Source organism: Brachyistius frenatus, unplaced genomic scaffold, assembly GCF_029030835.1.
Source record: "Brachyistius frenatus isolate BFR_SWC_R1_liver_20210118 unplaced genomic scaffold, ASM2903083v1 Contig_25, whole genome shotgun sequence".
Lineage (NCBI taxonomy): Eukaryota > Metazoa > Chordata > Actinopteri > Embiotocidae > Brachyistius > Brachyistius frenatus.
The window spans coordinates 2,407,278-2,420,175 of NW_027210624.1; the positions used below are offsets into that span (position 1 = coordinate 2,407,278).

The following is a 12,898-nucleotide window of genomic DNA, read 5'->3' on the forward strand; positions in this document are numbered from 1 at the left end:
TGCGTTTACTCACCTGTCAGCTTGTTTTTCCTTTTCTCTCACTGATTAAAACAACACACACAGACACACACACACACACACACACACACACACACACACACACACACACACACACACACACACACACACACACACACACACACACTCCCCCGAGCACTCACTGTGGCCGAGCCTGGTGCCATTGACTGTGCAAACGCCAGTACATTAGCCTCGGTGTTATCTGCACTGGGAGCCTGTCTGTCTAAGGGCAGCTCAGAGGGGTTTACCTGAATGGCCTTTGTTTCCCCGTGACCCCCTCCCACACCCATCCCCCCCCTCCCACACCCCTCACCCAACATCCCCACCCCACCCTGAGAGCAGGTCGCAGCCTGAAGCCATTCCACCCTGGATCAGGCCCTCCTCAGGAAAGAGGGAGGAGAAGAGCCACAGAGAGTTTTAAAAAAGAGAGGTCAGAGGCTCAGGTGAGCTTAGTGTGTTGCCTGTCAATCAGACATCATACAGCCGAGCTCGGGGGAGGCCCTCCCTTCCACTTCACTGCCCCCCTCTACTCAACCTCTGGTGCTCTGTTCACCTCTGTGTCTTTCACGGCACATTAAAATGCGCTCAGATCCATCCAGAGTGTTACTTTTTCCACATTTTCCTCCTGCGATTGACAGATATCGTGACAGTGGGAATCTTTTACGTTTTTTTTAACGCTGCATCCAAGTTGACTACGTGACCGAGAAGTACTGCTTAACACACATCGGAAGTCATATATCTAGCGTTCTCTATATTCTTAAGCTATGACAATGACGATACCTTGTTGATTTTGGTAAATGACGGCTTTGGAAAACGTCACTTTCAATCATTTCCCTATAATCGCCACAAACTGCACATATTATCTGGAGATTTAAACAGGACACAGATTAACAAAAGCTAATCATTAGCTAAAGTCGTCAGTGAGACACAAAAACAAGCTGCACAGCCACACCATAACGTGTGTTAAAGCTCAATAAGAACGTGGTCACAGCCCACATGTTTATCCTCCCCGATCGCACAATTAGCTCAGCAGCCCAGTAAGCACACTTGCATTGTCTGGAGATGCCGATCTTAATGGTGTCATTGGCTGATAAAGACGCCCTCAGTTATACGAGGGCAGACAACGTTGCTGGCTGGAGAGTCGAAGCATTATTATGCCGTGCCTCACCTGCCTGATGCAATCAGGGAAAATAAAACAAAAGTGCCCTCGAAGCAGCTCCATCCAGTCTACGAGCCTCATTTCAGCAACACTGTGATTTCAATTGATCCAATTACCGTTCGGAGGAGTGGCGGCCCTCGTGGTGTTAGAGGGTGTCAGCAGTGAGCTTTAATCTGTTGCTGGTGTTGCACATTGCACAGTTAGATCGGGAGTATAACTGCGAAATCGAATAGGAACAACATGTTAGCTGTGTGCATTTCCTGTGAGAAAAGGTCATCGAGAGGTCAGAGAAGAAGAAACTACAGAGCGTCAAAATAAGACTACGTTATATTATTTGGACAATTTCAGGCTAAATGTTTGGTGAACAAAAATAGTCTTCTCCTTCTTTCTTTCCTACTTTTCTGTTTGTGAAAACAACAGAAAACGGCTAGCTGCATGCAACTGTGGAAGACTTGTGTGTCTACAACACTATATTTGAATGATTAAATTCCACATCAAGTATATTTGGTTTGACATGTTTGCAACATTTATTTACATGGCAAAGAAAAGTACACAAAAGTCCCTTTTGAGCCCATACACTTCCACTCTTTCCTTATTGGTGTTGATGCGCCTCACACCTACAGCAGCAGACGATGCCTCGCATCTGTGACACTCGACGAGCACTTTATGTGGGTAACTACGTTGTTTATTATCAATTCATATTAATTATTTAGTGAGAAATGATATGCCTGTCAGCGTTTATATGAAGGGGGGCGGGTAAAGCATGTCGAAATGAGGAGGCGATCCACTCCACAGAGAGATGGAGGGGCGGGAAGCTTGTAGCTGATAAGGTCATCAGTGTCTCACTGTGTTGGCCTTAGGGAGCCTGATCTTTCTCTCACTGACGCACATTTGCACAAACACCACCCACCCAAGAGTCTCGTCACGCCCCCAGCTCGTCGCAGATGTTTGCCACAGAGCTGCAAATAATATCTTTATGCCGGGAACTGTTCCTCATCTCAGATCTGACTGACGGTATCCCGCGTAAATCTGCCATGCAAGCTAGATTAATACTGTAAATGAAGCCAGTGTTTACAAAAATAAACACGTCTTAATAGGACTGCTAATGAGCAGTATGGGATGCCCAGGGTAGCTCACCGGGGGCGCCGCTCAGCCTCTGATGTGCACGGTGCGAGCGAGCGAGGGAGGGGTTTGATCGGAGCCCGCCAAGAACCGAGTCGCAAACTCCACAAGGTCGTTTGTGTTTTACACATCTGCTACCTCTCCGCGTCTCCGTCTCTCACCTTCTGGATGGGGTTTCCCGCTTCCCTACCTTGTCGTTTTCTGCCTCTCGCTCTCTCCCTCCTTCTGTCTGGCGGTCATCCTTGCCCTCGCCATCTGTTTCGCAGCGCGCCGCACACAGAGACGGAGGGAGGCGGGGAGAGGGAGAAGGTGCTACAGAGAGGATGAGGAAGGCAAACATGAAGGATGCTTCTATGGATATTTTGAGACTCTTTGGAGTCGTGCTCTGGGACTGCTTTTTACAGAGACTTCAGTTCAGGCCAGTTTTATTAGTCGTACGCTGCTTAACACAGGGTCAACGGTGCAACGTGTGTTGGATGAGAAAAACAAGTCAGCTCATCAGTAAGAGCACGAGTCTTGCACATTGGGTAAGTAGCAAACCAATAGCAGTTGATAGTGTATTTCTATGTAAGCGGTGCAGTGAACTGTGCAGTCAAACAAATAAGGAAATATGTGATGTGACGTAGTCACATACGTGAGCTGAGAAGCCTGATGGTCTGGTGGTAAAACCCGTGTTTTAGTCTGTTAGCTCGGCCTCTGCATCGTCCTCCACAAGTTAACAAGGACAACAGTCTGTTCGCTGGGTGGCTTTGGTCCTCGATGACGTCGGGTCTTCCACAGGATGATATCTTGAATAGCTGTTTGTCTCTTACCAGCGATATGCCGTGCCGTAGTGATTGGCGGGTGCAGGCACTGTAGTTTCCATACCAGATCTTGATGCAGCCAGTCAGCAAGCTTTCAATGGTGTACCTGCAGAAGTTCAGGATGTCACTCGTGTAGTCCACAATCATCTCTTTAGTTGCAGAGTTTGTTGACCTGGGAGCAGCTGGTTAGCATCTTCACCTGCTCTTTGTAGGTCGTGTCGCCGTGTTCGTGGCCTCAACAAACTTCATGATGCCATTGGAGCGTTTTTTGTTACCAAAGTCGTAAGTGAACAAGAGGGGGAGGGGAGGGGGGCTGAACACAAAGCCTTGTGGTACGCCCATGTTGATGATCTGGTTGTAGTCATTTAAACATAAAGACCGCCAAGTTTCTCTGTAGCACAAAACTAATTCTGGAAAAAATGTGCCAATTTTTAACTGATTTACACGTTTTACTTCCACATCCGCTGTTCCTCCTGCTTTTAGTCTTCAGCCTAAGCCTTTATCGTCTCATTTGACTCTTGGCAAGAAAGCAAATAAGCATATTTCACAGAATTTTCAAGCAAACCCAAATGACTGAAAAAGCTCCATCTTCAAACTGCTGAACTCCATTTATTGCAGCGGAGAGTTAACATCATGTGGAATCATTTTTATGTTGATGTGGACACTCTACTTTAATAAAGTGTGAATTTGGTGTTCCGTGAGGTTTACTGCCTATTCCAGGGCAACCTGCCCATTAGCGAGATTATCTACTTTTTAATCTGAATATACCGGTTTACTGATATGTGTGAGGCTGTGGGTCACTGTAGATTCAGCACCTGGGTATACAATCGGCAGCAAATGAAGATTTACTGTGATATATGAGGTTGCAAACTTCTACAACCACCTTCTCTTCAGGTATGTTGTGATTTTATGTAGGTGCATAAATCATATGTATTATAAATCCACCAGGAACTGCTTAACAAGTGTTTAATCCACTGTGGCTCCATTTAGCTGAACTACATTATAGATGAACTACAAGCCAACCTCTATATGTGAATGATTGCCTCACCAGCTCCATGTGAATCACACAGAAACCACACGGTATTTCACTGGAGCTCGCGCCAGACTTGAACCAAATTTCCCAACAAAAAATGTCAGATGTCTGTGAAACCTGCAGATTATGAGTTCAGGGACAGGGTACGCACTAATGCTGCCATCACTTAGTTTAAAAAGCAGCGCTGCTCGGTGATGGAGCTCAGCAGACGTCCCGGGAGTCCCAGCTGACAATACAAGACCTTAAAGGATTTTTTTGTTGCTCATAGGAGCTGACATGAAGAGACATTAATACCTTGAGAGGAGGTTAAAGGAGCAAAGGTAAAGGTGGAATAGGATGCGCTCAAAGACAGCATGAATATCAATGAGACGAGTTAATTAGCAGGACTCGCTTTCTGTTCCTTCCCGGTAGGAATGACGGCAGACACCTTGCGACCCCTCCGCGGTCTGGTCAGAATCACCCCCGAAGCAGCCAGGCTGACCCATCCAAAGTGTCCCACCGCTGTGTGCTGCTGCAACAACAGCGACAGGCAGTAGAGCACGAAAAGAAAATGACCACGTTCAGGATCCAAAGACAAGTGTTCCACCCCGCGTTAGAACCAGATGGCAAGTCTACCTGCTTAAGTGTCGCTCCAGACACGCAGGCCTCGTCTCTGGTTACACGCAGGGGGTACACCAGCTATTATATGGGCCAGTGTGTGTGTGTGTGTGTGTGTGTGTGTGTGTGTGTGTGTGTGTGTGTGTGTGTGTGTGTGTGTGTGTGTGTGTGTTTCCTGTTCAGGATAACTCTCTGTGGGCTCGCGTACCTCTCTGGACAGAGAGAACAAGTTGCACGCTGTTTTACAAGAGGGGAGATAAATCTGACGGCCGTGTCAAGTATCAGGCGTCATAGCAGCCAAAAGCAGACCTCTGCTGGCTGGCCAGATTCTTGTCGCATCGGATTGCTGAAAACTCCAAACAATCACACGATAACACACACAGACTCTCACACACACACACACACACACACACACACACACACACACACACACACACACACACACACACACACACACACACACACACACACACACACACACACACTTGGCCGAGGGACAGCAGCCAACAACAGTCGGTTCCTTGGCTGCAGCAGAATGGTACAGAACCGCTTCATGGAGGCAATGTTGTTTTTTAATTAGCAGAGAGTGAAAAGGAGATCTGCTTTTCTCCGAATTTTAGACAACCACCCTACAGATGTTTGTGGAATTATATAACAGATGTACATCACTGCTTAGCAACTTCTACTCACTTCCTCTGTTTATGTCAGAAAACTAGTGGCCAGTATTAAACAAGATATATTCTTACATAAACAATGCAATGTTGTTATGAGCATTAAAGGGACGGTTCATGTTAAATTGATCAATAAATTGCCCAAATTTGGAGATATCCCTCCATTCCTGAGAGCTCTGATGACGACCAATACAGTGGAGGTGAATGGAAATGTTTTTAATCTATCAACACGTGCTCTTTTTTTTTTTTTTTCATAAACCACCGTAGATATAAATGTCAATATATTTTGTATTTGTTTTTTTCTGCAGTTGTACATGTCAATAAAATAATCACTCACAGGAATTTCTCACAACCTGGCAACCCAAATGATGTGGTTTTTACAGCCATAAACATGTATATTTAAAAAGTCAACAGCAACTCTGTGCAAAAGCTTTCACCGGGACTATTTTGTCAGTCAAAAGTAATCCCAATTCAAGGTCTGGCGTTGTCCTTTTGAAATGAGATGTGGAAGATGATTTTTCTACTTGCCCTAATGAATTCTAATTTTAATTGGGGATATCTTCCCCTCTTTTGCCTCCTCAGACCCATCACAGGTAGGGCATGTAAACACATGTTCACATACGTGATGTCAAGTCCTATGACCTCTGGGATACGAATTTCAGTTTTCCTCTTGTTTAATGTAAGTTGCCTTGTTAAGGCAAGAATCGATTCTCTCACTTAGTTTCTACTTTTCACTCCACACCCACAGAGAGGGGGCCACTGGCTGTAAGGAAGGATTTACAGGGGCCGCCTGTTCTCCCAGCAGTAGGCTGATTGGAGGGGCCGGCTGTGTTTGTTAAGGTAATGGGCCCTAGGTGAGTTAATTCACAGGGTACACGCTGCACACTCTGTCACCTCAGGAGTACCCCGGTGAAAAGGGGGCTGCCGGTGGGGGCTGGGACTTAAGCAGGATGGGGGGGTCTAGCTCTCTCCAAAATCCGCTCAGCCGTGCTCCGTCTCCTCCAGCTCCACCTGAAAGTGATTACCAGGCCAGCCATGAGCAAACAAGCCCCATATGGAGGGTCTATAGTGGGGCTGGGGCTGAGGCTGGAGCCTGGGGAGCCCTCCTCCACCTCTTTGGAGAGAAGAGGCCTGAGCAAACACAGCTAATGAAGTCTTAACAAGCAGCCTCGGGTTAGCGCGAGCCCACTAAATGCCACCGAGGCTCTTGGAATTGTGTCCAGCAGATTGGCTAAATCTCCTCGAAGCTTTCCTTTACAAGATAAAGTTGCATTAGCATATCTCTGTCTCACCATCTCTGAGGTAAGTCCAGGATCTGGCAAGCAGTCACACTTGATGGGCTTCCTTTTCTTCAGTGACTGCACTTGATTCTCACAGAGTGGGGCTTTAAACCGAACACATTAACTTTGGATCTTGACACGATTGTGAATTTTAATCATTAGTCACAGGTTGTTGTTTTTTTTAAGGCTTTGGTCTGGGGAAGATATTTTCTCACAGCATGCAGCTCTGCGTCACAAACAGGAGATGAGTGCACTTCCTCCAAGTAAATCATTATCTCTGTGAAGAACAGACCCCGAGCCCTCTCTCGCCCTCATCCCTCCTCCCTCTACTCCCTCCATCACTCTCCCACACTGCGACCAGCACCTTACCCTCACTCCCTTTTTATTAGGTGTCCTTTTTCACACATCCCAAATTCCGGGCTTTATTATTGGGAAAATATCACACCATTCATCGTGTGCACAAACATACACTCGCATACCTCCACGGTGCTGGCTAGCCCAACTCTTGTTTCCTAATCAAAAGCAAACAGCCATTAACAGAGCTCCTTCCTTGTTATCTCACAGCGGCGAGTCACTTAATCAATCTGTGTTCTCCTGATGCCCAGCTCACTCCGGCTCATTTTGTTCGTTCAGTGGGGTCGAGGCTGTGAAAAAACAAAAAAACCCTATCTCGCGTGATAAAGACCTGGCTCCACTCCAAACACAATACCACTAAACTTAAACTCCAACGGCACCGCACCCTGCACACAACGCTGCATTATGTTTGGATGGGAAACTGGGAGGAAGATGCTTTTCTTTTGAAACACTCATCTTGAACTGGGAGACCACACATCGGCCTGTCAGCGCCCAAACTCTGCAGGACGCTGTGTGTGTGTGTGTGTGTGTGTGTGTGTGTGTGTGTGTGTGTGTGTGTGTGTGTGTGTGTGTGTGTGTGTGTGTGTGTGTGTGTGTGTGTGTGTGTGTGTGTGTGTGTGTGTGAGAGCACGTGCACATAAGAGGACAAAATGTCTTTGCAAAAACACATCTCTCTCGTTGGTGAAGTGAAGATCGAGTTTCGAACAGATGTGCTGATCACATGTCTGGCCCTGCCTGTTTCGTTTTACCAGGAGCGGCAGGATTTTCCATCCGGTGAATAGTCTGTTATAATTATGATAATGAGACAACTATTAAATATCAATTACACATCTGTTGACTTTGTTGGAGTGTAAAAAAAACAGCTCTTTAATATCGCAGACAAAATGGTCCTGTGCAGCATGTTAGAATGGCGTGTGAGTAACACTCGTGGTCCAACTTCTTGGAGCAAATTATACAAATTAATTATTATAAAAATACTGTGCAATATGTGGATACTTTTTTTTTAAACAGGATTTAAGAGATTTTAGACCTTGCAGCAAGTTCTGCTCTTTTATGAAGAAGCTTTTGTACTTGTGCAACATTTTAGAGGGACACAGATGGACGTAAGAAGAATACATCAGCTTCTGCAAGCAGGTAAATATCATTAGAAAAACATCATTAAAGGAAGCAAAACATTAAATGGCCCCAAATATATATATATATATTCATGTGTATTCTATTATTAGATTTTGACTTATTTATTAATGATTTAGCTGATGAAAGTGAAGCTTATTCAACCAGTTTGTTTACTGTTGGGCAGTTTAGTCTGCGGCAATACATCATATTTTAGAATCTCGTGTTGTACGTGAAGTTGTATGTTAACCGTTGCTGTTAAATTGTGTCTCTTTCTGAAAGTACAAGTATATGGGAGAATAAAATGAAAAATAAAGTACACATACTTCTGATTTGAAAATGAGTCAACGCTTTTAGTTACATTAAAGCAATGCAAAAACCACAACAACAAAAAAAGGTGTGTGTGCACAAAAAATATAAGAAAGGCAGACGTTTACAAAAGTGTCAGTCATTTGAGGCACCTGAGGCTGAAGAATAATAGGTTACACGCACTGTATTGGGACTCTTTCTAGAGAAGTCAGAGGACATTTTCAGAACAGAAACTGTGGGGGGGGGAATACTACAATGACATTCCTGTCACATCACTACCGAGATCCCCAGACAGACCCTGTAAGCATGTTAACACTGATATGAGGGCTCTGCCACTGTCTGTGTGCTTGTGTGCTGCTTGGTCTTTGCCTCGCGCAATTACGTCTCCCGCGGAGCTTTATGCAAGCGTTAAACGAAACATTAGCACCTCATTTAAAAAATAAAACAGCTTTTCACAAGGACAGACAGCTCCCAGGGTAGTCTTATCATGCGCAAATTAGCCAATTTACCAAACTGGCCTGTCTCTCTCTCTCTCACACATACACACAGAAACAATCATCTGGAGTAAGATGCATCGTCGCTCTGCCTGGTGTGTGTTACTATTGTCGTGGCACGATCAAAGATTGTGTGTTGAAGGAAGTTACAAGACAGAAACAACTGAAAACGATTATGAAACGGTGGGTTAATATTCTTGCCTACATGGCGCCTGCATGATTAAACTCATGATAGTATTATCAAACATGTAGTTTTTGTATATGGAAATCCATCACGCTTTATTTAAGGTCAGTCATGGCTCTGGGTATAATTGAAATTTATAAATACAGAGCCTACAGTCTGATCATTTATGCAATAAACTGCATAACTAAACATAACTGATGATCTTTCCTCAGTATGTGGTTGTTTCCCTTGCAGAGATAACGTTCATCATAATCATTTTCTCCTCATCATCCACAGCACCATCCTGTTCCCCGGAGCAACACAAACTGACACAACTAGTATGATCATGAGCTTTATAACTTCACATTTTAGGTTAAAAAAAAAACTTGATAGAGCGTTTGGAAGCACCGCCCCTGCCGCTCCGGGATTGGTGGAGCGGCTCCGGGGGTGTTTCCAGTCAGGCTCTCGTATATATCGGCACAGCTTCGTCTCCAAGCCGATGATTTGTATGGGAACCAGGAGTGAGGTGGGACGAACCGACTGAATGTAGTCGCTGTATTTTGATGAAAGAAAGGAGGCCCACATTATTCCGTTTGTGGCAATCGGACAGTAACACTTGGGGTCTTTTGGTCAACAGACTGTGGAAGGATACTGAGAGCAGCTTCCAGAAGAAGCTGGATTCTCCTCTCAGCCATCTTGACTGCCGCTCGCCGCCCTGAAGGCTGTTTTCTCTCCTCCTCCTCAGCTCAAAGTAAACACGGCTTGCACATTGCTTGCAACTCCGTGCAAGATCCCGAGCAAAGCGAGATGGGCTCGCTGCGCAACATCTAACCGGACCGGGGGCGAAAGCAGACGGCGGGGAGGATTTATTGCTGTTTGTACCAGAGCAGAAGAGGGGGACACGACGTGCCGGAGAGATGGACCTGTTTGGGATTTACCTGCTCCTCTCACTCGCTCTCCTTCCCCGATCCAGCTGCACCACGGCCAAGGAGATCACCTGCCAGGAGATAGCCGTGCCCCTGTGTAAGGGGATCGGCTACAACTACACCTACATGCCCAACCAGTTCAACCACGACACGCAGGACGAGGCGGGACTGGAGGTGCACCAGTTCTGGCCTCTGGTTGAGATCCAGTGTTCACCGGACCTGAAGTTCTTCCTGTGCAGCATGTACACCCCGATCTGCCTGGAGGACTACAAAAAACCTCTGCCGCCTTGCCGGAGCGTGTGTGAGAGAGCCCGGGCTGGCTGTGCGCCTCTCATGAGGCAGTACGGTTTTCCCTGGCCGGACAGGATGAAGTGTGACCTGCTGCCGGTGCAAGGCAACCCGGACACGCTGTGCATGGACTACAACAGAACCGACTCCACCACTGCGTCCCCCGTGCTCTCCAAGCCCACGAACCACCCCGGTAAGGGTTACAATCCGCCTAAAAATAAGCCTGGCAGACCCGGCGCGCCTGGGAAATACAAGCCGCCTGCCACTCCGTGTGAGCCGGGATGCAAGTGTTTGGAGCCCATGGTGCCGGTGAACACGGACCGACACCCACTTTACAACCGCGTCAAGACCGGACAGATAACCAACTGCGCCATGCCGTGCCACAACCCCTACTTTACGCACGACGAGAGAGCGTTCACCGCCTTTTGGATAGGACTTTGGTCGGTATTGTGCTTCGTGTCAACTTTCGCCACCGTCGCCACTTTCCTCATCGACATGGAGCGCTTTAAGTACCCAGAGAGACCCATCATCTTCCTCTCAGCTTGTTACATGTTTGTTTCGATCGGCTATATCGTCAGACTGATCGCCGGACACGAGAAAGTGGCGTGTAACCGGGAGTTCGACTTGGAGCACATCCACTACGAGACCACCGGCCCCGCGCTGTGCACCGTGGTCTTCCTCCTCATTTACTTTTTCGGTATGGCCAGCTCCATCTGGTGGGTCATCCTATCTCTGACCTGGTTCCTCGCGGCCGGGATGAAGTGGGGCAACGAGGCCATCGCGAGCTACTCGCAGTACTTCCACCTGGCCGCCTGGCTCATCCCCAGCATGAAGTCCATCGCAGTGCTGGCGCTGAGCTCCGTGGATGGAGACTCGGTGGCAGGCATCTGCTATGTGGGGAACCAGAATCTGGACAATCTGCGGGGCTTCGTCCTCGCCCCTTTGGTGATTTATTTATTCATAGGCACTATGTTCCTCCTGGCCGGATTTGTGTCTCTGTTCAGGATTCGCAGCGTCATCAAGCAAGGTGGAACCAAAACGGACAAACTGGAGAAGCTGATGATCAGAATAGGCATTTTCACCGTTCTCTACACGGTGCCAGCAACTATCATAGTAGCCTGTTACTTTTATGAACAGCACAACAGGCAGAGCTGGGAGATCACGCACAACTGCTCAAACTGTTTATTAGAGCGGGACCGCAGGAGTCCGGACTATGCAGTTTTTATGTTGAAGTACTTCATGTGCCTTCTCGTGGGCATCACGTCCGGAGTGTGGATCTGGTCCGGGAAAACTTTGGACTCCTGGAGGACTTTCTGCACCCGGTGCTGCTGGGGCAGTAAAGGCACCAGCGGCTCCATGTACAGCGACGTGAGCACCGGACTGACGTGGAGGTCAGGCACGGCCAGCTCCGTGTCTTGCCCCAAGCAGATGCCATTGTCCCAGGTTTGAATGAGGGGGAGGAGGGAGGGGGGGGGAATATAAAAGCAGCTTATGAGGACTAATTGTTTGGGAGATATCCCATCACTCTGTCTCGAGCAATTTGCATATTAATGTACTGCTGCTGAGGTATCCCCCCCCCTCCATCTTCCACCCGCACACACCTCTGTGGGGAGAACTGGTTGAAACAATGTACCTGGCATTCACACAGGGTAATTCTCCCTGTTTATATGTATGAGAGGTACAGACTGAGGCTTTTTACTCAAACTGGGCATTACTCCCTGAAGGCAAGAGAGACAAGTTTGGTGTCTAACAAGTTTCACTCAAAGAGCATTTGGGATTTTTATTACCATTTTATCTACATAGTGCCAGATAACATTGTACAATTCAATCACATCAAAGATGGTTTAAATTAAGCCTTAATAGTGCCCACTTATTTTACGGGTCATTCGTTTTGTTATTTCAAATGTATTTATATAAAAGTTCTGTAAAAAAAACAATGTACATTTGTGTATAAAAGAAAAGTTTATAAGCTATTGTAAATTTGTACAAAGTGTAGATGTCTCTTTTTGTGAGAAAAAGCAAATATGACCTTTATTTTGACAATAAAACATTTGATAAATCTCAAAAGGTTCTGTGTAAGTTTTGCGGTGTTTTCCAGGCCAAAGGGTGTTTTTTTTTTCTTCTGCGTCCCAGCCCGTGCAGGCATATTTTGTGGTTCCTTGTGGTCACCGTGTTGAGGATGGCAGTGGCAATAGCAGCTTTTGAGAGTCCCCGGTTAGAAAGGAAGCCCTTTTAACCATCAGAGACCAGTAATTAGAGGCAGGGGTTGAGTTGGAGCATCTCCATAATTGTTAAAGTCCTCTTCACATGCCTGCCGAAGCCTGCTTTCTTAATTTGGTAAAAGAGGGAGTGGGTGAATGGGGGTATAAATGCAGGGAACGGACCCTTTTCATCTGCAGAAACTTTGATCTTTCTTTTTTAACGGCTTAGAATAAAGGTGGTGTGTATTAGGAGTGTCTGTCTGATGTGCCAAGGTTCCCCCTAAACGTCCCCATTTGGATGCTTTGATGGATGTCCTACAATTGAAAGAGCATTTTGGAACCCCAAGCTTTTTCCTTTTTTTTGGAG

At 46.6% G+C, this 12,898-nt stretch overlaps 1 protein-coding gene across 1 annotated transcript; it reads left to right on the top strand.

Annotated features, from left to right (window-relative positions):
• The first annotated feature begins 9,637 nt into the window (after window positions 1–9,637).
• On the top strand, window positions 9,638–12,384 carry fzd8a (frizzled class receptor 8a). Its single transcript, XM_069698029.1, has one exon. The coding sequence runs from the start codon at window positions 10,034–10,036 to the stop codon at window positions 11,777–11,779; it is 1,746 nt and encodes a 581-aa protein (XP_069554130.1). The 5' UTR covers window positions 9,638–10,033; the 3' UTR covers window positions 11,780–12,384.
• The last annotated feature ends 514 nt before the right edge of the window (window positions 12,385–12,898 follow it).